We start from the raw sequence: 27,193 nt of genomic DNA on the forward strand, positions 1-27,193 counted from the left end.
TCAAAAATAAATACATAACATAATTTATTTTTAAAAATAAAGTCTTTGTTGAACTGCTCCATAAAATTAATTTCATCCAGAGAAATTAATGTTTTTGGTGGTTGATTTTGTTATGATGTTAACATTATATGTCTTTATAAATTTTAGAATTTGAGTTATAGGTTTCTTTTTTTTTTTTTTTTTGAGACGGAGTCTTGCTCCGCCACCCAGGCTGGAGTGCAGTGGCCGGATCTCAGCTCACTGCAAGCTCCGCCTCCCGGGTTTACGCCATTCTCCTGCCTCAGCCTCCTGAGTAGCTGGGACTACAGGCGCCCGCCTTGTCGCCCGGCTAGTTTTTTGTATTTTTAAGTAGAGACAGGGTTTCACCGTATTAGCCAGGATGGTCTCGATCTCCTGACCTCGTGATCCACCCGTCTCGGCCTCCCAAAGTGCTGGGATTACAGGCGTGAGCCACCGCGCCCAGCCCTATAGGTTTCTTTTGAGTAGAAAAGGTTTTTAATTTCTCTCTCCTCCTATTTAATGGTTTCAGAGTTGCTCCCACTTGGCCATCTGGGCCCCCAGTCCACAACTAGGCCTTATAATGACATTTCGGGTCCAGTTTAATAATGATATTGGAAATATCATACATACACATTCAGTTACTGACTCAGCAAGTGGCTTCATTCAATAGCTATTGATGAGGCTGTGTCTTTATCAGCTAAACCTATAGTCTCTGGTAGTGAATAGCTTTTTTCTCTTTTCAGCCTCTCATAAATAAGACGTATATTTTAACCAAACCCGGGCTTCATGTCGTGATTCTGGCGCTGGTTCCTGCCTCGCATGAAACACTTAAGCACTTTTTAATCCTTTTACCTGACAGGAGCAAAACTACTAGATATCAGTGCTAGACCGAAAGCCAGCTGATCTGTGGTTTCAGCCCTATTTAAAACTTGGTGTCCGTGTTTCATTTCTGGCCCACAAAGATGTTTATGTTGTTCAGAATCTGGCTATATTTTTTGTGCCATTTAACTTATTGTTCTATGTGTTTGGAGCATAGGAGTTACATCACAACACCCAGTATGTTACTTTGGCTAGTAATTTCCATATTTCTTTTTTGAGAAAATTAAAAGTAATAATTATAAAAGTAATATCTCATTACATAGAAAAAATAGAAAATTACTCATAATCCATCCATTCTAACTACTGTTAGAATTTTAAAATATTTCCTTTTAATCTTTTTCTTCTGTATCATCTCCTATTTGTATAATTCATATAACAGTTTTAAACTGTGTCATACCAAGCATTTGTCTGTGTTGCTATGTAGTCTCTATGACCATCATTTTAATAACTGAATACTAATCACCAAACTACTCAATTATAATTCACTTCCCACATTATTAAAAATTAAGGAGCTTCCAATGATGCTACAAAGAAGTTGTCTATGCATGTACTTTTTCCTCTTAACAGTCTGTATTTGGAGGGTGGAGGGGTGGAAGTGAGAGGTGCTAAGCAATGGGACTACCATCATTCTACACAGATGATTAGCACAAAGGCATTACAGGACTAGCATAATACATGGCTGAAGTTCATAATGATGACCCTAATATATGAAAAGGTAAAATTATATAGAAGTTAAAAATGTATTTCAGAAACATTCCAAACCAACATAACTAAGAGTAAGTTTTGTAATTAAAGGATTAGTTTTACAAGGAATTAGATTCACAGTTCACAATGTGGATCATCTAGCACTGCTGGATAAGGCATCACACATTTTCATCTTCACTAACTTCCAAAACAGAACATTTTGGGCCACACTGATAAAGTTCACTTTTTCACTATAATACTAACCTGATATTATTTACACAGTCTTCATGAGCTTCAGAAAGTGTTTTTATGTGCTTTGAAGATATAGGGTCAAAAAGCAGAACTTCAGTTTGTTCACAAGCAACTGTCAACACTGACCTGAAAGCAAATGACACATTTATCTTGTTTAGTTTTCTAGCATTCACTGGTTATTGATGTTCACTCATTTATAATGACACAAGCTATAGGTAAATAACTTTCTTTTTTGCCCATGTTAGCAAATGTTTAAAAGATTGATACTGTCTGTGGTTGGCAATAGTAGTAGGAAATGGTACCCTCATACATTATGGTGGAGTATAATCTGGTACAGCTTATGTTTGGACAGCACCTCTATAAAGTATCAGAATTTAAAATGGGCATATGTTTTGACTCAGCAATTTTTTCTGGTAATTTAATCTAGAGAACTAATCACTTACAAATACAAAGAGACATATAAAGATATGCTTCATTGTAAAATGGAGAAATTTCAAGTATCTTCAATGTACATGACAGAGGGAATGATTGATTATACAAGCCATGGTACACAATACTTTGAAATACTGTAGAGAAGTTAAAAGAAAGGGGTGGCTTTATATGAATATGAAAGAACTCAAAAACATATTTTTAAATAAAAAAGGTGGTTGCCAAAAAATATGCATTGATGAGACAACTTAGGGGAAAAATCATATACAACCAAATTATATATTTCTTTATCACTATCAATAAAATGTACTGGAAAATAGCTGGCATATAACCTATCAGACCAGTTAAACATAGTCAAACTTATCAGTCTTTTCATTCATGGTTTTTTAGGTTTGTCTCTTGTTTCAGGCCTTCCCCATTGCAAAGTTATATTTTTATAAAACTTGTATAAACCTCATTTTGATTTGTGAAAGTCTATTGTACTTTATTTATTTTGATTAAGTATTAGTTTTTTGTGGGTGCTGCTCTTTCAGATTCATTTCATTTCTGGCAAATGAAATCCTGAGTATTTTATACAACTAAGATGAACGTACATAAGATAGAATTTTAAATAGCCAAAAACTTTTCTATTAGGAACAAACTTTTTAGGTAAAGTGGGAGATTAAAAAACAACTATTAAATTGAAATCTTGGCTGGGAGCAGTGGTTCACGCCTGTAATCCCAGCACTTTGGGAGGCCAAGGTGGGCGGATCACAAGGTCAGGAGTTCGAGACCAGCCTGGCCAACATAGTGAAACCCTGTCACTAGTAAAAATTCAAAAAAAGTTAGTCGGGTGTGGTGGTGGGCGCCTGTAGTCCCAGCTACTTGGGAGGCTGAGGCAGAAGGATCACTTGAACCCAGGAGGTGGAGGTTGCAGTGAGCCAAAATCATGCTACTGTGCTCCAGCCTAAGTGACAGAGTAAGACTCTGTCTCAAAAAAAAAAAAGTTGAAATCTTTTCTATATTTAGTAATCATGGACTTGTCTGCATAAATCCTTTTTTAAGACATTTGAACTTCAAAGTTTAATAATATCTGAAATTTTTTATGCTAGTCATTGGGAGTAAAAATATTCAAATTAATATTTGTAATTTTTGAAGACATATAAATAGCTATTTCTTTTTGTAAGTCAGAAGAACCCTGAAATGAAATTTTTCCCTTTTGTGCATAAGTAGTGAATCAATGATTCTGGGAGACTTTTTTGTTTGTTTTTTTTTGGTAGAAATGGGATCGCACTACCGTTGCTCAGGCTGTTCTCAAATTCCTGGCCTCAAGTGATCCTCCCACATCAGCCTCCCAAAACTCTGGGATTACAGGCGTGAGCCACCAGTCCCAGACTCTGGGAGATTCTTTTTTTCTGAGACAAAGTCTTGCTCTGTCACCCAGGCTGAAGTGCAGTGGCACGATCTCAGTTCACTGCAACCTCTGCCTCCCTGGGTCAAGCGATTCTCCTACCTCAGCCTCCTGAGTAACTGGGATTACAGCCACTCGCCACCATACCCGACTAAGTTTTGTATTTTTAATGGAGACAGGGTTTCACCATGTTGCCCTGGGTGGTCTCAAACCTCAAGTGATCCTCCTGCCTCAGCCTTCCAAAGTGCTGGGATTATAGATGTGAGCCACCATACAAAGCCAACCTCTGGGAGATTCTTAATCTTGAACATTGTATAAAAGGGATCTATAAAACTGTTATTGTTTTGTTTGAATCAAATTATAGTATATTTTTGTACATGGTATGATATGTATCTTTTAAAAGATACATATTTGTTTAAAAGATACATATTGCTTTGTTTATTGCTGGTATATAATTTGTCCCAATATCAAGGCTGATCTTATTTACATTGGTTTGTAATGCCATCTTTACTACATACAAGTTTTGTTCTTGGACTCTATATTGGTATTCTGTGCAACACCACACTATCTTAATTTCTACAAGGTTTATGGTATATTTGTTACGTGGCAAAGCAAGACTCCTTCATTTGCTTTACAAACACTTTTTCTTGGCTAATACTATGCTTTCTCTTCAAGTAAATTTTATATATACCATGTCAAGTTCTGCTAAAATATTTTGTTGAAATTTTATTGAAATGCACTGACTTTACAGATTACTTGGGTAGAATTTATATGATACAAGTTTGATTTACCTTATACAGTAGTATGCACATTTTCCCACACATTAAAGATTTTCTTAGAGTATCTGAGCAAATCTTGGACCTTTGACCATCCTTACACACTTAGAATCAACGTATCAATTTATGTGTACACACACACACACACACACACACACACTAGGTGCAGATGTTAATTGAGATTATATTGAATCTATTAATACCAAAAAGTTGTGTTGTTTTTTTTTTGAGACAGAGTTTTGCTCTTGTTGCCCAAGCTGCAGTGCAGTGGCATGATCTCAGCTCACTGCAACCTCTGCCTCCTGGGTTCAAGCCATTCTCCTGCCTCAGCCTCCCAAGTAGTGGGATTACAGGCGTGTGCCACCATGCCCAGCTAATTTTTTGTATTTTTAGTAGAAATGGGGTTTCACCATGTTAGCCAGGCTGGTCTCGAACTCCTTACCTCAGGTGATCCACCCACCTCGGCCTCCCAAAGTGCTGGGATTACAGGCATGAACCACCGCGCCTGGCCCAAAAAGTTGTAATGGAACTGCTATCTTGACAATATGGAATCATGGATTGAACTTAATATATTGTATCTCCATTTATTTAAATCTTCTGTAATTCTCTCAATAAAATTGTATAGTTTCCTCCATATAGCCCATGCCTACCTTCTGTTGAACTTATTTCTGGGAACTTGATTTTTTAAAAATATATTTGAATAAATGTTCTTTTAAACTTTTTGCTGATGCTGGACACAGGGGCTTATTCTTGTTATTCCAGAATTTTGGGAGACCAAGGAGGAAAGATTACTTGAGCTCAGGAGTTTGAGACCAGCCTGCGCAACACAGTGAGACCTCGTCTCTATAAAAAATTTAAAAATTAGCCAGGCATGGTGGTGCACACCTGTAGTCCCAGCTATTTGGGTGACTGAGGTGGGAGGATCAGCTGAGTCAGGGAGGTTGAGGATATAGTGAGCTATGATCATGCCACTGCACTCCTGCCTGGCTGACCGAGACCCTGTCTCAAAAAAAAAAATTTTTTTTGGCTTTGCTTATTGCTGGTATACAGAAATGTAACTGATTTTTAAATACTGATTATTTATCCATCAATTGTACTATTCTATTATTGGGGGGTTTTGGTTGATAATAATACCATCTACAAATAATTGCTTTGTTCTTCCTTTTTGTGTTTGTTTTTTGTTTGTTTGTTTGTTTTTTGGAGACGACGTTCCATGCTTTTTGCCTAGGCTGGAGTGCAATGGCGTGATCTCAGCTCACTGCAACCTCTGCCTCCCGGGTTCAAGTGATTCTCCTGCCACAGCCTCCCGAGTACCTGGGACTACAGGCATGTGCCACAATGCCCAGCTAATTTTTGTATTATTAGTAGAGACAAGGTTTCACCATGTTAGCCAGGCTGGTCTCGAACTGCTGACCTCAGGTGATCCACCTGCCTCGGCCTCCCAAAGTGCTGGGATTACAGGCGTAAGCCAACATGCCCAACCTGTTCTTCTTTTTCAAAAACCTGTTTCCTTCTCTTTTTCCTTGTTATACTGACTAGGACTTTCAGAACAATGTTGAATAGAAATGTTAATAGCAGGCATTCATCTTTTTCCTGATCTTTAAGAATATATTCAACATTTCATCATTAAGTACAATGTTTGCTGTAGGTTTTTTGGGCAGATTCCTACTACTAGATTAAGGAAAGTTCTGTTTCAATTTTGCTAAGCTTTCTTTTCATGAATATATGTCAAACTGTGTAAGAGATTTTTCAGCATTTATTGAGATATTCCTATATTTTTCCTTTAATATATTAATGTAGTTGTTTACATTACTTTACTTTCTAATTTCAAATCAGTCTTTTATTTTTGCCTCATTGCTAGATTCAGTTGGCTAATATTTTGTTTATGATTTTTCTATCTTTATTCTTCAGTGAAATTGCATGGTAATTTTGCTTTCTTGTGCTATTCATGTCAGATTTTGGTATAACGTGTATGCTAACATCATAGAATGAGTTAAGACTGGCCCTTGTTATTTTTTACACTGGAATAGTTTATGTAAATTGGGATTATTTATTTCTTGTAAATTTAGTAGTACTAGTCTGTAAAGCCATCTAGACCTAACTACCTGATGCGGTATTATTGGTTACGGTACTACTTGGGCTTTCTAATCTTTTACTAATGTCAGTTTTGGTAATTTCTACTTTTCTAGGAATTAGCCTATTTCATTGAACTTGAGAATTTTATTGGCATGAGATTGTTCACAATATCTTCTGTTTCTATTTTTAAACTTTAATGGCCAGACACAGGGGCTCTCACCTATAATTCCAGCACTTTTGGGTGGCTGAGGCAGGAGGATCACTTGAGCCCAGGAGTTTGAGACCAGCCTGGCAACATTGCAAGACCCTGTCTCTTAAAAAAAAAAAAAAAAAAAAAATTGAAGGCTGGGCATGGTGGCTCATGCCTATAACCCCAGCACTTTGGGAGGCCAAAGTGGGCAGATCACAAGGTCAGGAGTTTGAGACCAGGCTGGCCAACATGGTGAAACCCCATCTCTACTAAAAATACAAAAAAAAAAAAAAGCTGGCGTGGTGGCACACACCTGTAATTTCAGCTACTTGGGAGGCTGAGGCAGGAGAATCGCTTGAACCTGGGAGGCGGAGGTTACAGAAACCGGAGATCGTGCCATTGCACTTCAGCCTGGGTGACAGAGTGAGACTCTGTCTCAAAAAAAGAAAGAAAAGAAAAGAAAAAAAGATAGTGACAGTTTCAAAGTGCTTCAATTGCACTCTGATCTCTATTCCTTGTTTTTACCTTCTTTGGGTATAATTTGTTGTTCTGTTTCAACGTTCTTGAGATGGATGCTTATTACTTAGCTTATTGACTTTCAGCCTTTCTTCTTTTCTAATATCTGCATTTAGGGATCTAAGATTTTCCTCTATACATGGCTTTAGCTGCAGTTGCACAAATTTTGATAGTGTTTTCATCATTCAGTTTCAACTATTTTATAATTTATACTGTGATTTCTTCTTTGACTCACAAGTTATTTAAAAGAGCATTTCCGGCCGGGCGCGGTGGCTCAAGCCTGTAATCCCAGCACTTTGGGAGGCCGAGACGGGCGGATCACGAGGTCAGGAGATCGAGACCATCCTGGCTAATACGGTGAAACCCTGTCTCTACTTAAAAATACAAAAAACTAGCCGGGCGACAAGGCGGGCGCCTGTAGTCCCAGCTACTCGGGAGGCTGAGGCAGGAGAATGGCATAAACCCGGGAGGCGGAGCTTGCAGTGAGCTGAGATCCGGCCACTGCACTCCAGCCTGGGTGGCAGAGCAAGACTCCGTCTCAAAAAAAATAAAAAATAAAAAAATAAAAGAGCATTTCCAAAAATAAAGAGATTTTCTAGTTATTTATTTCCTGAATTTTCATTGAAAAACAAACTGCTCAATCTCAGTGCTTGGAAATTGTATGAATTTGCTTTTGGTGTTGTCTGATATTAACACAGCACACCAACTTTCATTTAGCTAATGCTAGCACTGGTATGCCTTGACATCCTTTTACTTTAAAACTTTGTGTATCCTTACATTTCAGGTATGTCTTTTGTAAGCAATTTTCAAAAATCTGATCTGACAATCATCTCAAATTACATTTAATATAACTAGTAGCAATCTTTGAGTTGAAATCTGTCACCTTACAATTTACTTTCCATTTGTCCTGTCTGTTCTATGTCCCTTTTCAGTTGCTTTAAATATTTTTTTGGCCAGGCACATTGTCCCATGCCTGTAATCTTAGTGTTTTAGGAGTCCAAGGCAGGAGGATAGCTTGTGGTCATGAGTTGGAGATCAGCCTGCACAACACATGGAGACCCTATCTTTATAAAAAAAATAAAATGGCCAGGCATAGTGGCTTATGGCTGCAGTCCTAGCTGCCCAGGAGACGGCGGGAGGATTGCTTGAGCCCAGGAGTTGGAGGTTGCCATGAGCTGTGACAGCACGAATGAACTCCAGCCTGGGCAACAGTGCAATCAATACCCCATCTCTAAGAATATATATTTGCTATTGATATCTCCCCATACACTATGTAGTATGTTAAATATATTCTTTTACTATTCTTTTGGCGAATATCTAAAGAGCTAACGTCAAGCATCAACTTTTTAAAGTGAAGTACAAAATTATTACTTCCTGGATGATGCAAGAACCTTAGCTCAGTTCACCTTCCTTTAACCCTTCCTAATATTTAATTTTTTAGGTATAATTATATATAAATTTAATACTCTACTAAAAGTTCTCATTGTTTTATACCATTCCCAGCCTGGACAACAAACTGAGACCCCTTGTCTCTACAAAAAATAAAAAAATTAACCAGGCATGCAGGCATGTGCCTGTGGTCCTAGCTACACAAACGGCAGAAGCAAGAGGATTACTTGAGCCGGGGAAGTCAAGGCTGCAGTGAGCAGTGTTCATGCCACTGCACTCCAGCTTGGATGACAGAGAAAGACTCTGTCTAAAAAAAAGAAAAAAAAAGTTAACATTCATTTTGATTTGCAAGCATATTTACTTTTTATTCTTTTCATTATTTCCTGTACCTCTGGTCTTCCACCTTTTTCCTTCCTCCTAAAGAATAATTTTGTTATCTGTTTCTGTGTAGACCTGATACTGGCAAATTATCTCAATATTTGTCTGGAAATATCTTTGTCTCTTGACTTCCATTGTTTCTGCAGTGAAATTAGCTGTCTTTTTGAGCCTCCTTTGAAAGTAATCCATCTCTTTCCTTTAGCTGCTTTTAAGATTGTCTTTGTGCATGTATATGTTTTATTTTGGTTTTAACAGCTTTATGCTTGTAGCTAAGTGTGGCTCTTTCTTTCTTTCTTTTCTTTCTTTCTTTCTTTCTTTTCTTTCTTTCTTTCTCTCTCTCTCTCTCTTTCTTTCTCTTTCTTTCCTTTCCTTTCCTTTCCTTTCTTTCTTTCTCTCTTTCTCTCTCTCTCTCTCTCTCTCTCTCTCTTTCTTTCTTTTTTTGTTTGTTTTCGAAGCAGTTGGAAGGGATTTTTGTTTTTGTTTTTAAAGCAGTTGGGGCCAGGCGTGGTGGCTCAAGCCTGCAATCCCAGCACTTTGGGAGGCCGAGACAGGCGGATCACGAGGTCAGGAGATCGAGATCATCCTGGCTAACACGGTGAAACCCCGTCTCTACTAAAAAATAAAAAAAAAAACTAGCCGGACGAGGTGGCGGGCGCCTGTAGTCCCAGGTACGGGGGGGGGGGGGGGGGTGGGGTGGGGGGGGGGTGGGGGGGGGGGGGGTGTTAAGGCAGGAGAATGGCCTAAACCCGGGAGGCGGAGCTTGCAGCGAGCTGAGATCCGGCCACCGCACTCCAGCCTAGGTCACAGAGTGAGACTCCGTCTCAAAAAAAAAAAAAAAAAGCAGTTGGAAGGATTTTTTGTTTTTGAAGCAGTTGTTTCAGAAGGTTGGAGTGCAGTGGCGCTGGAAAGAAGTGGCACAATCCCAGCTCACTGCAGCCTCAACCTCCCAGATTCAAGTGATCCTCCTTCTTCAGCCTCCTGAGTAGTTGGAATCACAGGCGCATGCCACCACACCCGGCTAATTTTTTTTTTTTTTTTTTGTATTTTTTTGTAGAGTCAGGGTTTTCCTGTGTTGGCCGGGCTGGTCTCAAACTCCCAAGCTCAAGAGATCCAACCACCTCAGCCTCCGCAAGTGCTGGGATTACACTGGTGCACCACCATGCCTGGCCTGCTTTTTTTGTCTGTCTCTCGCTTGAGATGTATAGCCCTTCTTTAACCTACAATGTGTTTTGTTAATTTTTAAAACTTATCCATTATCTGTTCAAATATTGATTTATCTCCATTCTCTTTAATATCTTTCTAAACTCCATTTATATTTATAAGATCTTTTCTCTGTATTTTACGACATATCTCAGTCTGTGTCCCATTTTGGTAAATCTGAGCTTTATTCTATATATTTTTTTCTCATCTATTCTCAAGTTCACAAATCCTTCAGCTGTGTCCAGTTTGCTGTTAAATCATCTAGAGTTTTTATCAGTTACTGTACTTTTTAGTTCTAGGGTTTTCTTTTTATAGCTTCTAGTTCTTTGCTAAATTTCTCCATCTAATAATTCCTTGAACATATTAAATAGTTTTAATGTCAGATCTCCTGTGGGTCTGTTTCTATTGTTTGCTGATTTTCTTGGCTTTTCAGACAACGAATCTCCTTGTATGAGTGCTCGTCACTGTATACAAAAATTACAGGGATAATTTAAAGCACTGGATGATATATTATCTTTTTTAAAAATTTCTTTAGAGACAGGGTCTTGCTCTGTCACCCAGGCTGAAGTGTAGTGGTGTGATTATAGCTCACTGTAACCTCAGACACCTGGGCTTAAACAATCCTCCCACCTCTGCCTCCAGAGTAGCTAGGATGGCCGGCGCATTTTTAAATTTTAAACATTGCCCAGCTAATTTTTAAATTTTTTGCAGAGATGGGATCTCTGGCTGTGTTGCTCGGACTGGTCTCCAACTCCTGGCCTCAATCAATTTTCCCTCCTCAGCCTCCCAAAGAACTCGGATTAAAGGTGTAAGGGCACTCAGCTGCATATTTTCTTCTTGCATAGAAGATTCCTATTTAATTATGGCAATAAGCTAGATTAGAGGTGCCGGCAATCTGAGGTCTTCTTAATCTACGTAGGGAATGAGATGATTTGAAGCTGACCTTTAGTCCCTATGAGTACTGTCTATTCTTGATTCACCCTTAGTCCTAGGGTATATTGGGTAGGGGGAGAGGAGTTTCCATGCCAAACCTAAATTGCGATTCTTATAATCTCATCTATCCCACCCATAAGTCCATTTGAAATACCATTCAGAGGCCAGGCGCAGTGGCTCACGCCTATAATCCCAGCACTTTGGGAGGCCGAGGCGGGCGGATCACCTGAGGTCGGGAGGTCGAGACCAGCCTGACCAACATGGAGAAAGCCCGTCTCTACTAAAAATACAAAAATCAGCTGGGCATGGTGGCGGGCACCTGTAATCCCAGCTAATCTGGAGGCTGAGGCAGGAGAATCGCTTGAACCCGGGAGGTGGAAGTTGCCATGAGCCGAGATCACCCCATTGCCCTCCAGCCTGGGCAACAAGACTGAAACTCCGTCTCCAAAAAAAAAAAAAGAAAAAGAAAAAAGAAATACCATTCAGCTTCATTGCTGCTGCTGCTGCTTTTGAGATTGACAGATGCCTCTCAGAAAAGTGAGCTCAAATGCTGGGCTCACATCACTGGCTTTCCTATTTTGTAGAACTTGACCCTGCAATATCTTCATTGCCCTGATAATGCTCTAATCTCCTCAAACATAAGCTTTCTATATCTTACATTAAATATTTAATATTTCCTCTAGCTTTTCTGATTATTCTCAGTTGGAAGTTTGGTCCAAACCATCTACCTCTTGCATATAAAATCGTCCCCCCAACTTTTTTGTTTTGCTCTCGTTGCCCAGTCTGGAGTATAGTGTTGCAATCTCGGCACACTGCAACCTCCATCCGCCTCCCAGGTTCAAGCAATTCTCCTGCCTCAGCCTCCCGAGTGGCTGGGATTACAGATGTTTGCCACCATGCCCAGCTAACTTTTTTTGTATTTTTAGTAGAGACGGAGTTTCACCATGTTGGCCAAGCTGGTCTCAAACTCCTGACCTCAGGTGATCCAGCCGCCTCGGCCTAAAAAGTGCTGGGATTATAGGCAGGGGCCACCGCGCCTGGCTGTCCCGCCCCCCACCACCTTTTTTTTTTTTTGAGACCGAGTTTCGCTCTTGTCGCCCAGGCTGGAGTGAAGTAGGGCAATCTCGGCTCACTGCAACCTCCACCTCCTGGGTTCAAGCGATTCTCCTGCCTCAGCCTCCCGAGTAGCTGGGATTATAGGCACCCACCACCATGCCTGGCTAATTTTTGTATTTTTAGTAGAGTCAGGGCTTCGCCATTGGAGCCAGGCTGATCTGGAACTCCTGACCTCAGGTGATCCACCGCCTTGGCCTCCCAAAGTGCTAGGATTACAGGTGTGAGCCACAGTGGCGACCTGTGTCCCCCTTTTTATTCTGAATATTGTCTGTGCATTTTCTCAGTATCATGAATGTTTTTGATTTTTATAAGTGTTTTCAAAGACAAAACTTTGTCCCTATTCAGTATTTCTATTGGTTTTTAAATTTCATTAATTTCCATCTTTTTTTTACTGTATTTCCTTCTGCGCTCTTTAGATTGATTTTCCTATTATTTGGAGATAACTTTGCTATTCTCTTTCTTGAGATGAATACTCCTAGCTCATTAATTTTCCTTATCTTCCTTTCAGTTTATTAAAGACTATAATTTTCCTACTAAGTACAGCTTTGCTTGTATCCCACAAGTTTTGAGACATATGATTTCATTATCATTTCGTTCTGAACATTTCTAATTTCCATTATAATTTCCCCTTTGACCCATGAATTTATCAAATTTTTTGAAAATGTATGAGACTTTTCTAGTTTTTTGTGTGTGTGGTTTTTTTGGTTTTTTTGAGACAGAGTCTCATTTTGTTACCCAGGCTAGAATGCAGTGGCAACCTCAAACTCCCAAGCTTGAGCAGTCCTCCTGCCTCAGCTTCCTGGGTAGCTAGGACTACAAGCACATGCCACCACACCAGGCTAATTTTTAAACTTTTGTAGAGACAGTCTCTCTTCCTTGTCCAGGCTGGTCTTGAACTCCTGGCAGATCCTCCCACCTCAGTCTTCCGAAGTGCTGGGATTACAAGTGGGAGCCACTGTGCCAGGCCTCTGGTTATCTTTTTAATTATACTTGTCTCTTGACTAACAAAAATATATTATAATATATTTTATATAATATATTATATGCTTTATATAATGTATATAATATTTTTCTTGAGACAGGGTCTCATTCTGTCGCCCAGGCTGGAGTACAGTGGCATGATTTTGGCTCACTGCAGCCTCTGCTTCCGGGGTTCAAGTGATCCTCCCACCTCAGCCTCCCGAGTAGCTGAGACTATAGGCATGAGCCACCACAACTGGCTAATTTTTGTATTTTTTGTAGGGATGGTCTTGAACTCCCAGGCTCAAGTGATCCAACTGCCTTAGCCTCCCAAAGTGCTGGTAACACAGGTATGAACCACCATGCCAGCTAGTTATCTTTTTATTTACTTCTAGTGATCACATTGTAGTGAGAAACTGTATTCGGTATGATACTAATCTTTTGAAACTTGTGGCCTCATATGTGAAAATTTTATAAATGTTCCTTTTGTGTTTGAAAAAAATAAGGATGAAGCAGCTGTTACGTACAGTTAAGTGTGATATTCAAAAAGGTTAAAAATTCAGGCCAGAGCCGGGCGCGGTGGCTCAAGCTTGTAATCCCAGCACTTTGGGAGGCCGAGGCGGGTGGATGACGAGGTCAGGAGATCGAGACCCTCCTGGCTAACAGGGTGAAAACCCGTCTCTACTAAAAATACAAAAAAAACTAGCCGGGCGCGGTGGCGGACGCCTGTAGTCCCAGCTACTCGGAGGCTGAGGCGGGAGAATGGCGGGAACCTGGGAGGCGGAGCTTGCAGTTAGCCGAGATCACGCCACTGCACTCCAGCCTGGGCGACACAGCGAGACTCCGTCTCAAAAAAAAAAAAAAAAAAAAAAAATTCAGGCCAGGCACAGTGGTTCACACTTATAATCCCAGCTCTTTGGGAGGCTGAGGTGGGTGGGTCACCTGAGGTCAGGAGTTCAAGACCAGGCTGACCAACATGGTGAAACCCCATCCCTACTAAAAATACAAAATTAGCCAAGCGTGGTGGTGCATGCCTGTAATCCCGGCTACTTGGGAGGCTGAGGCAGGAGAATTGCTTGAACCCGAGAGCTGGAGGTTGCAGGGAGCCAAGATTGCGCCATTGCACTCTAGCCTGGATGACAAGAGTGAAACTCTGTCTCCAAAAAAAAAAAAGAATATTCAATGGTAATATAAATTAACATGAATAAAATTTAAAAACATTTTCTAAATAAATTAACCTATATAGATTAAAATGCTCACCAAGTGATAACCATTGTAGCTTAAATTGTTCATTAAATAATTCTAATTTTCAATCATTTATTAATTTTTCAAAATTGTAGCCATTATCTTTTATTTGACACAGATGCCCTTGTCTGAACCATGAATTGACATAGGAAACTAGATAAAGCCCTTCTAAGAATGTCCACATTAAATTTATAGTCATTAAGTAACTTGTAGTCATGATAACATTTTAAAAAATCACTCTTTTTAAAAATTTTTTGTAGAGACAAGGTCTCCCTATGTTGCCCCAGCTGGTCTCGAACTCGAGCTGAAGCAATCCTCCACCTTCAACCTCCCAAAGTGCTAGGATTACAGGCGTGAGCGGCCATACCTGGCCTAAAAAAAAGAAATCACTCTTAACATCAACAGAATTATTTATGGGAGCTGAATCCTCTTTTTGGCCTTTGCTGAAGTAACAATAAGTATATTTAAAAATGTTTTTAGCCCTTCAAATGCTTGCTGTTAGTTTCATGTATTCAATATTTGTTTAAATGTATTAATAAGTCACAAAAATAATTTATTGATATACTTAATTATATTAAACCTAATCCCTCAGTCCAGGTGAGAGGTAATGTAACATAGCAGTTAAGAGCATACACCAGGGTACAGAACCTTCATTTAATAAACTTTCTGCTTTTTAATTCCCCCAACTAAATTTGTCTGGTAGAGAGAAAAAGATGTACTTTGGTAGTCATTTTCATTTATAACATGAGTGTCATTAATGCCTACTGTAGGCAGGTATTCATTGGGTGTTGGCACACTTATCCTATCTAAATAATAGGGAAATTAAACAAGAATGATAAAACTAAGGATGTGCATCCCAGAAGTTATTCATCCATAAACCATCCCCATAGGCCTCGATCATCTGCTGTAGATTCTCTCCTGCCATGGGAGTGTATACTGTGCCAAGAGAATTAATATATTTTGATGATAACTGCAGTAGTACAATACTATTACTCTCATTTGACTGCTTTCTTCTTTCTGGATCTCCTAAGGCTGCAGTTCCCAAAGAGGCCATGTGAGAGTGACATGAGAAAAGTAGGCAACCCTACTCTTAGGAAAGCCAGATGGTCACTGGGCCTATGGATTTTTTTTGTATGTTGCAGGGTGCCAGGCATGGGTCAGGAATAATTAGAATGGATGCTGCCCTATAGTTCTCCAGTGAGATGTTTGTTGACAGCCTCTTGCTGTCCCAGTTCTTAACTCTTTAGTTGCTATATAATTGGTTACTATAGGAAGTCCCAAGGAAGGCGATGAAGCATTAAGATGACACTTAACAGGCTTGGGGCAGTAACTATTCAACCACTATGGACATATCAATATTTTAACAACCGTTATAGCTGAACCAGTATCAGCTGAATAGCAGGCCTGAAGGTAGTCTATAAATGCCATTAAGAGTAAGATTTTAAGAGGTACTGTTCTTTTATTTATTTATTTATTTATTTATTTTATTTTTTGCAAGACAGGGTCTCTGTTGCCCAGGCTGGAGTGCAGAGGCACAATCCTGGCTCACTGCAGCCTCCACCTTCCGAGCTCAAATGATCCTCCTGCGTCAGCCACCTGAGTAGCTGGGACAAAGGGGCACATCACCACAACCAGCTAATTTTTGTACTTTTTGTACAGACAGGGTCTCCCTATGTTGTCCAGGCTGGTCTCAAACTCCTGGGCTCAAGCAATCCGCCTGCCTTGGCCTCCCAAAATGCCGGGATTATAGGCGTGAGCCACTGCGCCAAGCTACTCTTTGTCTTTTAATTAGAATATTTAGTACCTTATAGTTATTGTAACTAGTAATGTTTGGATTTCTTTTCAGCTATTCTTTGTGCTTTTTATTTATTATACCTTGTCTTTTTTTATTTTCCTTTCTTGCCTTCTTTTGGAATTTTTTTTCTCATTCCGTACTTTTTCTCGTACTAGTCTGGAAATTATAATCTTTCTTGTCTTTTGGTTCCTTGAAAATTTTAAATACCTATTAAAGCCTAAAGTTAACATATATAATTATCCCCCCAAAAACATAAAAACTTAGAATATCACCTCATCCTTTATTTTTATTTTACTTTGAGACAGAGTCTCGCTCTGTCACCCAGGCTGGAGTGCGGTGATGTGATCTCCAGTCACTGCAACCTCTGCCTCCCAGGTTCAAGCAATTCTCCTGCCTCAGCCTCCCAAGTAGCTGAGTTTACAGGCGCATGCCACCACGCCTGGCTAATTTTTTTGTGTTTTTAGTAGAGACAGGGTTTCACCAGGTTGGCCAGGCTGGTCTCACACTCCTGACCTCAAGTGATCTGCCCGCCTCGGCCTCCCAAAGTACTGGGATTACAGGCATAAGCCACCACACTTGGCCTCACTTCATAATTTATATGCTATTATTGTCTTCTATTTTTGTTCCATCTCTGTTAATCCCAAAAGACATTATCAGATTAACATGTACATATATATTTAACACTTTTTGTTCTTCATTCCTGCTAGCTTCTCAGACCTTCCGTTTGAAAACAATTTCCTTCTCTGAACTTAGAATTCCTTTATTGAAGGTCTGCTGGCAAGCTTACTCAGCTTTGCTTGTCTGAATATGTATTTATTTCATCTTTGTTCTTGGCAAGGACAAAGAACCTGTGTTTGCTGGGTATAAATCTAGACTGAGGTTTTTTTCCTGGCATATTGAAAATAATTACCACTGTCTCTAGATTTATATTATGGTTGATGACTAATTGGTTATCACTCTCATAGTTACTCCTTTGAGGCCTTTTTTCTCTTTTTTTTTTTTTTTAAGACAGAATTTTGCTCGTTTCCCAGGCTGGAGTGCAGTGGCGCGGTCTCAGCTCACCGCAACCTCCACCTCCCAGGTTTAAGCGATTCTCCTTCCTCAGCCTCCTGAGTAGCTGGGATTACAGGCATGCACCACCATGCCCAGCTAGTTTTGTATTTTTAGTAGAGATAGGGTTTCTCCATGTTGGTCAGGCTGGTCTCGAACTCCTGACCTCAGGTGATCCACCCACCTTGGCCTCCCAAAGTGCTGGGATTATAGGCGTGAGCCACCGCACCCAGCCCCTTTTTACTCTATCTTTTAAGATTTTATATTTATTGTCCCACAGTTTCACTATAATCTAGAAAAAATTCTTGCTTGGGTTTGTTGGGCTTCTTAAATCATGGCTTGGTGCCATTCTTCAATTCTGGAAAGTTCTCAGCTATTACGTCTTCAAATAGTCCCCCTTATACCATATGATATGCTTATATGGTATAAGCGTGCCCTATATAGTTAGCCAGAGTTCCTGAAGAAACTGGGGCTATTTTCTTTAGGAACTCTGGCTAACTATATGGTACGCTTTTTCTCTCTATGCTCTATGTTACTAAATCTTTTCATATTTTCAATCTCTGTGTTTTCCAGGTCTGTATTCTAGTTAGTTTCTTTGCTTCTATTTTCCAATATGTGAATTATCTCTACAGCAGTGCCTAATGTGTTCTCATGGAGGACAGCTTGACAGGGTCTGACATACTATAATTTATTAACATTATCAATTTTACTTTTTCAAAATGTCATTTTAGGTGATACACTTATTTTGACAATGTTTCTATCACTTAAAACATTTTTTTAATTCTTTAGAAAATACCTTCTAGTCCTTTTATCTTTTTTATTGCCAAATTCCTTATATTCTGGTCTCTATTAAATTCATAATTTTAATTTTTATATTCTGTGTCACTGCCTCCTTCTCTGTATTGAGAAGTCCTTGTAGGTAACAGTGGTTAAGCTACCCGGTAAGCTGATTTAACTCATATTTAACTGAAGGATATGAGAAATTATCTCCTTTAACACAGATATGTCATCTATCTGTAAAATTACTTTCAGTCCTGCACAAATGTAGGGCATACTAGATGAAGTAAGAAGACTGAAAAATTAAAACACTGAAGTATTTCCACTCATCACCCTGATAAAGATGAAAAAGAATGGCAGTATGCAGTGTTGCCCAGGGTATGAGGAGACAGGCACGTCCATATGTGTCTAGAATGTAGGAATCAGAATATAGTAATGAGAATTAGTATGATCTTTGCAGAGGGCAATTTAACAATAGGTATAAAAATCTTCATAACAATAACTCATTCTAGGGATTTATCCTAAAGATATAAATACAAAATATTTGTTCAAAGAGGTTTTATTTAAACTAATGAAAAATGTTAAATAATGTTGTAGAAATATATTTATTAACATAAGCAGTTCACAATATACTGTAAGGAAAAAAGCAAGCTACAAAACAGTGATTCCATGTTTATATTAAAATAAACATACACAAAAATTTCCTTAGATATCCATTTAATCTCTGGGATCATAAGCGATGTTTAGGGTATTTCTTGCTCATTTATTGTCTAGGTTTTACACAATGAGCATATATGTTAATTGTGTAATTTAAAATTATTGAATTAAGTGCAAGAGTTCCTAAACACCTTTTACAAAACTGTTATGAGAAAATGCATTCTAGATTCAAACAAAAACTTTAAGCAATATATCCCTTATTCTAACAGCTCTAAAATCTGTTCTTCTCATTATACTCCCACCTAAAATCCCACATCCAAAAAGTAGAAATAGCTACCTCTGAATTCCTGAAAGTATCAGTAGGAGGCTGGGAGGAAAGGGGCTGGGATATGAAGAGAGAAACTCAATATTTGAGAACAGACTGTTAGTGTTTTGAGGGAAACTTGAGGAATAAGGCTTGGCTGAAGGAAGGAGGCTGCGAGGTTCCATGAATAAGTTTCAGCAAAGTAGTTTCTTCTCTCACCAGTTTTCCACCTTATTCAGGTGTGCATCCACTACTACATGCTCCAACAAATTGCTGTTGAGATCCCAGAGATCCCAGCACCACATGTGATAAGGAAGCACTTGCATCATTGAAATGGAAGAGAGTCTACTTGCTCACAGTAATTCCTGCTTCTATTCCTTTGCTCCTTCCTTAGCAACTTTAGGTCTTTCTATTTATTTTTTTTTTTTTTTTTGAGACGGAGTCTCGCTCTGTCGCCGGGGCTGGAGTGCAGTGGCCGGATCTCAGCTCATTGCAAGCTCCGCCTCCCGGGTTCACGCCATTCTCCTGCCTCAGCCTCCTGAGTAGCTGGGACTACAGGCGCCCGCCACCTCGCCCGGCTAGTTTTTTTTTTGTATTTTTTAGTAGAGACGGGGTTTCACCATGTTAGCCAGGATGGTCTCGATCTCCTGACCTCATGATCCGCCCGTCTCGGCCTCCCAAAGTGCTGGGATTACAGGCTTGAGCCACCGCGCCCGGCCAACTTTAGGTCTTTCTTCAGTAAACTTTTTTTGATTTGTAAACCTATTTTTTTAACCTTCTGTAACATGACATGCTGCCCTTCTACGACCTTTGACATACCAATCATCTCCATTTGAAATACTTCTATCCCTTTCTCAACCCTATCTTGACTAATTTATTTCCTACTCACTTTTTTTATTTTGATTTAGGTGTCACTTCCTCAGGGAATCCGTGAACACAGAGTTCATAACAGGTTCCTTCAAGACTTTATCTCAATTAACAAATATATTTTATGCATTATTTAGTAAGACTGTCTACTATCTAGTTGAATCATTAGGTCCCATTATGAAAACAGTGCCATTAGCTGGTTTTGCTCAGCACGGTTACTATTTGGAACACAGCAAGTGCTCAACAAATATAGGCCGAATGAGAGAATGAATGAATGAACACCTGAGTAAACAACCAGCAACCAAGAGGCTTATGATGGGATAAGAATTACATTAACTATGTCACCTCATGGTGGAACTGTGCAAATTTTTTCTTTTGATGGCGGACTTGTGTACTGACAAGACAAAGTTTTACATAGATACGATTTTGGAAACTTCCTGTTAAACCAAAGCCATACAATAAATATTTAATCAGCCAAGAAAAAGGCTGTAGTCTAGCCTGGGGACTTCACAAATGACCCAAATCATGAGAGCCACGTCTCTACAGTGTCTTAGTACTGTATCTTCCTTGAGCAAAGGAACGCACTTGTCCCATCATGGCAAGTTCAGGTACAGAGTGCAAGGAATCTACAGCCTTCCTACCCCGACACAGGTTTAGGTGGGAAAACGCGAGCCTAGGATGGTGAGAAAGTGGGCATTTATTCAAAATGTATTTACTGAGCACCTACTGTGTACCAGAATGCCCTAGTTGTGGGCTGGCTCTGACAGGTCCGCTGTGTGGCTTCAGGCATTTCTCCTTCACGGAGCCCAAGTCCTGAAGGCGAGCAAGTGGGGCCCCGCCTGCCTGCCTCAAAAAGCTGGGCTGGGGGTTCCAGGGGGCGAGAATGCGCTTCAGAAAGTGCCAGGAGGCACGAAGGCCAGCGGCCCCAAACGGCCTCGCTAACCTCGGCCCGGGCCGGGGGAGCGAGCCCAGGACTGCCGTCCGCTGGCAGCTGAGCCGGGCGGAGGCGGGCGCCCGCCCTCCGAGGGGCCGCGCTTACCCGTCGGGCGAGTACTCGAGGTTGAAGACGGCGCCGTGGGTGCGGGTGCTGAGGTACACCGAGTCCGCAGGGTGGATGGAACCGTAGAGGCTAGTCATGGTGCGAAAATTGTCCCGCGCCGGGTCCACGAACAGCCCGCGGCCCAGGCTGCGCTCTTTCAGCCACCCGAACAGCCTGGCGCCAGGGCCGCCCAGCCCCGCGCCGAGGCCGTGTCGGCCCCGGCTCTCGGCCTTGCAGTCTGGCCCGGGCCGCCGGCGCGGAGGGGAGGGAGGTGATGGCTCTCCCTGGGCGGAGGCAGCCGAAGACTCCGGAGCTCCGGGCAGCCCGAGCTCTCCGGAGCGCGGGGCCGGGGACAGCGATGGGGCGCCGGGGCGGCGAGGGCTCCGGGCGGGTGGAGGGGGATGGGTCGCATCAGCCCCGGGATGTAGTGGCGAGGGCGGCCTGGTGGCTGCTGCCTGCCCCTCGTCGGGCGCCGGCTCCTCAGCCCCGGCTCCGGCCGATCCGTCCCCTCCAGGGCTATGAGGCCCGAAGGGAAACATGACCAACGCCCCCGCCCCCCGCTCCGGGCCACTGCCCTGCCGGCCGACACCTCAGTGCCCCCGTTCAGCTGCCACTTCCGGCGTGCAGCGGCCTAACCTCACCGGCTAGAAACCCGCGCCGCCCCCCCCCCCGGCCACCGTCCGCTGGGGACCGGGAAAGCTGAGACACCGCCGGGCTTGGGGCGCCACAGCCCCGGGAACGGAGGTAGGGAGCGAGCAATTTCCTGTGTGAGCGACTGAGGATGCCGGGGGCTGGTCTATATGGGGCGTTAGCATCTGGGCACCTGAACTGGGTGGCAGAGAGTCGGTCTGTAGTTGTCAGTGAGCGGTGGCCGCGTGCCTGGGGATGAGTGACCTGACCAGTCAGTCCTGTGAGGCTGAGTATGTACTGGTGTCTCCACTTTACACTGGGATCAGCGAGGGATTAAGAATTAGTGCATTACGTGCAGGCCACACAGAATAGCTGGCATGCGTTTTTTTGTTTTTTTTTTTTTTGAGATGGAATCTCGCTGTGTCGCCCAGGCTGGAGTGCAGTGGCGCGATCTCGCTTCACTGCAACCTCCGTCTCCTGGGTTCAGGCAATTGTCTGCCTCAGCCTCCCGAGTGGCTGGGATTACAGGCGCCGGCCACCACACCCGGCTAATTTTTTTTTTTTTTTTGTACTTTTACTAGAGACGAGGTTTCACCATCTTGGCCTGGCTGGTCTTGAACTCCTGACCTCGTGATCCACCTACCTCAGCCTCCCGAAGTGCTGGGATTACAGGCATGAGCCACTGCGCCTGGCCAGTGTGCCCAGCTCTTAAGGGCACAAGTTCAGGGTGACCACAGGCAACTTCTTCCAAAACCTATTTGTCACAAGGCAAAGGAGAGACTCAGAGGAAACAGACAGGTTTGGATGTGCTACCCAAAGAATGGCTGAGATAGCCAGTCTGTGTATCTGGGCTTAAATGAAAGATGGCAAATAGGTGATGGTTACTTTTATGGATCAACTTTACTGGGCTAAGTGATGCCCAGATAGCTTGGAAAGACATTATTTCTGTGTGTGCCTGTCAGGGCGTTTCCAGGACAGATTAGCATTTGAATCAATAGAAGATCTGCCCTCACCAATGTGGACAGGCATCATCCTATTCATTAAAGACTGAAAAGGAACAAAAAGTGCAGAAGAAGGGTGATTTTACTTTCTCTTCTTAAGTTGAGACATCCATCTTCTGCCCTTAGACATCAAAACTCTTGGTGCTCCTGGCTTTGGACTTGGGGACTCGTCGTCGGTTTTCAGGCCTTCAGTCTTGGACTGGGAGTTTTATACCATTAGCTCCTCTGATTCTCACACCTTCAGACTTGGACTGAATTACACCACCAGATTTCCTGGTTATCCAGCTTGCAGACTGAAGGTCATGGGACTCTTCTACAACGATAGGAACTAATTCCCATACTAAATGTTCTCTTATATGTATATCTCCTATTGCTTCCACTTCTCTGGAAAACCCCTGGATGGGTCCTATCTACTGCAGCAGCCTACTTGCCTGGCGTTCACCCTCTTCATATGTATGCCAGCACGTGTGTCCTACTGAACCCATCCTAGAAGGCCTAGGCCGTCGAATTTTGTAGCTGTTACCTAGCTTTCCTTGCCTACTAGCCAGGGTAGGACAACTATTTGAGTAACCAGTCTATAGATTAGCCACTAGTCCAGGAGGCTGCCAGACCAAAAGTCTTTGCCGATACAGACTCATGCTTTTGGGAATTTGAATTGGGAAATCAGAAGTGAGGCAGTTGGCCATGATGATTGGGACTGAAAAGCCATAAGGCAGAGTGAGGCCACTGGAGTCCTGAGCAAACCAAAGGAGTAAGAGAAATCATGAGAAAGCAGCAGCCATGAGAGAGAACAGACTCGGGGTAGAGGGTGAGGAAGAAAGTTGATGGCAGGAGGAGATACAGATACATAAAAAGAGACAGAATCAGAACAGGCTAGACTTGTTCTTGGCAGAGTCCCCTAGGGTCTTCCTGCAGAGAGTCCTTGAGGTACCAGAATGATGGCTCAGTTTCAGTTTCGGTTTCCTGTGGGATGACCACTTGATTTCATAATACCTGAACCAGGACTCATGCACTGACAAGAAGAATTAAGGGCCAGGCACAGTAGCTCACACCTGTAATCTCAGTGCTTTGGGAGGCCAAGGTAGGAGGATCTTTTTCTTTTTCCAGGGTCTCACTCTGTTGACCATTGTGGAGTGTAGTAATACAGTTGTGGCTCACTGCAGCCTCAGCCTCCCAAGCTCAAGTGGCAGGAAGATCCTTTGAGGGCAGGAGTTTGAGACCAGCCTGGGCAACATCATGAAACTCTGTCTGTCTATGAAAAACAACAAAATCATTCCGGTGTGGTGATGCATGCTTGTAGTCCTAGCTGCTCGTAAGGCTGAGCCAGGAGGATCCCTTGAGCCCAGGAGTTCAACGTTACAATGAGCTATGATCACCCCACTGCACTTCAGCCTGAGCAACAGAGTGAGACCCCATCTCAAAAAAAAAAAAAAAGAATCAGAATGACAACCAGGAAAACAAATGTGTCCTTTCAACCAGGGAGCCTTCTGTAGTCCAAAGAAAACAATGTACTCAAGGAGTAAGTGATCCTATCACATAAGCTTATTGAAAAATAAAAAGCAAACATTCATATAATGTTTAGTATGTGCCTAATATTATGCTGAGTAAAGTGATCCTATCATATAAACTTACTGAAAAATAATAAGCAAACATTCATATAATGTTTAGTATGTGCCTAATACTATGCTAAGCTGGTTCATATATATTCACTCAAAACTCAAGATATGTTGGTACGATTATTATCCGCATTTTAGAGATGAGAAAACACAGACACAAAAAAGTCAGCCTGAGAGTGGTAAAGCCAGTAGTCAAATCCAGGCAATCTAGGTCCAGGTTCCATGCTCATAACCAGGTGCTATACACACATTTGTAGATTGGCTTGGATCTACAGCTATCACTGTACATACAAGCTCCTTGCCAAGGATGGCAACTCAATAGTATTTAAAAAAAAAAAAATTCAAGCTAATCTACAAATATCAGATCTGGCTCCCCTTTTCTTCTGAACGCTTTTAAATTCTGAACCTTTGAATAACTGTAATCCCGTAAAAAAGAACAACTTCTATTTGTTGAGTAAGTGCTTCACCAGGCTTACTGGTAGGAACTTTGCAAGCATTGTCTCTAAATCTCCCTTTACTGGGGGCAGCCATAACTTGGCTACTATGAGGAAATGCAAGCTCAGTATTGCCACAGCTACAGATTTTTCAAAAAATGCCACATGTGGAAGTTCAAAACGAGGCCTGCTGTAAGCTCAATGATGCCACAAGAAATAGGACATAGGACGATATACCTAACACAACAAAGAGATGCCTTGTGTGGCCATGAGTAGATCTTTGAGAAAAGACAGCGTCACTCTGTTTTACAGGCGTGAGCCACTGTGCCTGGCCTCATATTCTCTTTATTTAAGAAGATACCTGAGGTTATGGACCTCTAGCAAAATGGACAGGTAAAGCAAGAAAGCGGAATAAAAGTGATCTAAGTGGATCTAAGAAGGAGAGCAGTGCAGGAAGGTACAAAAGACAGGTGTACAAAAAGGGAGGGAAATATGACACATGCTGCAACATATATGAACCTTGAGAACATTATGCCAAGTGAAATCAGCCAGTCACAAAAGGACATACATACTGTATGGTTCCACTTCTATGCAGTACCTAGAGTTGTCAAATTCACAGAGACAGAAAGAAGAATGGTAGATGCTGGGAACTAGGGTGAGGTGGGGATGGGGAATTATTGTTTCATGGGTACAGAATTTCAGTTTTGCAAGATGAGAAGAGTTCTGGAAATGGATGGTGGTGATGGTTGCACAACAGTATGAATGTACTTAACACTATGTATGTACTGAATGTACAAGTAAAAATGGTTAAGATGATAAATGTTGTTAGGCATATTTTACCACAATTAACAAAAAGACAGCTGTGCAGCAGGCCTGAAGAGCAGCGCCCCCAAAGTGGAGGAGCACAGAGTAGGAAGTCTCCAGAGGAAAAATGGAAATGGAAGTTTGGAATCTATTAAGGTGAGGCAAAAGACTCCGATGCCAGACTAGTAGAAAAAATTAACAAAGTATATAGAATAACAAGCAACGAACTGAAATGAGGAAATCACCAACTCCATGAAAAATAAAGGATTGTGTAAAATGTACAATCTGTCAAGGCAGATAACAATATTTGCACTGGTAATATTGTAAAACAATGGCTTCTGATTTAACCAGAAATTGTGCTGTAACTATGCCGTGTGTTAGCAAAGCATGGAAAGGGAAGGATGAAGAGTGTGGAAATAGGAAGAGCCAAAACCACATCTACCTTGTCAGGAAGTCAACACATTCTCTTAAAATTAAGAAATCAAGCAGTATCAGTGTATTATATTTAAACACTGAAGTAAAATATCAGATAAGGCTGGGCGCAGTGGCTCAAGCCTGTAATCCCAGCACTTTGGGAGGCCAAGATGGGCGGATCACGAGGTCAGGAGATGGAGACCATCCTGGCTCACCCGGTTAAACCCCGTCTCTACTAAAAGATACAAAAACAACTAGCCGGGCGAGGTGGCGGGCGCCTGTCGTCCCAGCTACTCGGGAGGCTGAGGCAGGAGAATGGCATAAACCCGGGAGGTGGAGCTTGCAGTGAGCTGAGATCCGGCCACTGCACTCCAGCCTGGGCGACAGAGCGAGACTCCGTCTCAAAAAAAAAAAAAAAAAATCACATAAAATTGCTGTAGATGAAGGTGGTTGTCTTTTCGGATGGGAACTGGAGGGTGGCAATGGGTAGGAGTTTTTTCGTCTTCTCAGACTGAAACTTCGTATCCTTAGGCATGAAGTCCTGTTTCCACCCCCCAATCCCCACCCCCAAGCACCTGGCATCCACTGCTGTTTTTCAGAAGCCTTGTAGACTCAAAATTACCTGCACTATTTAGGTGAAAACTAAAAGTGGATGTTTTCTTTTTTTTTTTTTTTCTTTTTTTTTTTTTTTGAGGCGGAGTCTCGCTCTGTCGCCCGGACTGGAGTGCAGTGGCCGGATCTCAGCTCACTGCAAGCTCCGCCTCCCAGGTTTACGCCATTCTCCTGCCTCAGCCTCCTGAGTAGCTTGGACTACAGGCGCCCGCCACCTCGCCCGGCTAGTTTTTTTTGTATTTTTAGTAGAGACGGGGTTTCACCGTGTTAGCCAGGATGGTCTCGATCTCCTGACCTCGTGATCCGCCCATCTCGGCCTCCCAAAGTGCTGGGATTACAGGCTTGAGCCACCGCGCCCGGCCTAAAAGTGGATATTTTCAAAGGTGTAAGTCATGTTACTGTTTTTCCTCAGGTATACTGTTTTCAGCCTAGAGCAAAAGTAAACTTTTAAGTGGTCTCTGCAGGGATATCTGACATTAAATGTTCATAAAGCTGGAGAAACACCTAGCAAGTTTAAAAGTTAGTGGAGCTTTTCCTGGTACAGAAACTCCTTCACAGAGTTCACACAATGCCTTTGGTATACTGGTTTCTAGGTTCTTGGGATCTGAGTGTGTATGTGCATTTGCGCAAATTTGGTAGTTTCAATCTGGTGTATTTGATGCTATGATAAATTATGGACAGTGAGCTATGGAAACACAGATGAGGGACAGTTCAACAGAGGGTCAGAAGATACTCCTTGGAGGAGCTGGTGATCAAGCCAGTTTTTAAGGAGAGGTTAAG

At 41.9% G+C, this 27,193-nt stretch overlaps 1 protein-coding gene across 3 annotated transcripts in view; it reads right to left on the bottom strand.

Moving 5' to 3' along the window:
- DCAF10 (DDB1 and CUL4 associated factor 10) overlaps nucleotides 1-21,548 on the bottom strand; it is a 66,845-nt gene extending 45,297 nt beyond the window's left edge. For 2 of the 3 annotated variants that reach the window (XM_033238043.1, XM_033238045.1), the window contains exons 1-2: nucleotides 20,903-21,546; nucleotides 1,828-1,941 (exon numbers count right to left, since the gene is read on the bottom strand). In XM_033238043.1, coding sequence (XP_033093934.1) covers nucleotides 1,828-1,941; nucleotides 20,903-21,441 — 653 coding nt within the window. In that variant the 5' untranslated portion in view covers nucleotides 21,442-21,546. Of the gene's footprint in view, nucleotides 1-1,827; nucleotides 1,942-20,902 lie in introns of all 3 variants that reach the window. The other variant, XM_033238044.1, reaches the window with a different exon arrangement.
- Nucleotides 21,549-27,193: the final 5,645 nt, after the last annotated feature.

Source organism: Trachypithecus francoisi, unplaced genomic scaffold, assembly GCF_009764315.1.
Source record: "Trachypithecus francoisi isolate TF-2019V2 unplaced genomic scaffold, Tfra_2.0 Lachesis_group16, whole genome shotgun sequence".
In the NCBI taxonomy this organism is placed as follows: domain Eukaryota; kingdom Metazoa; phylum Chordata; class Mammalia; order Primates; family Cercopithecidae; genus Trachypithecus; species Trachypithecus francoisi.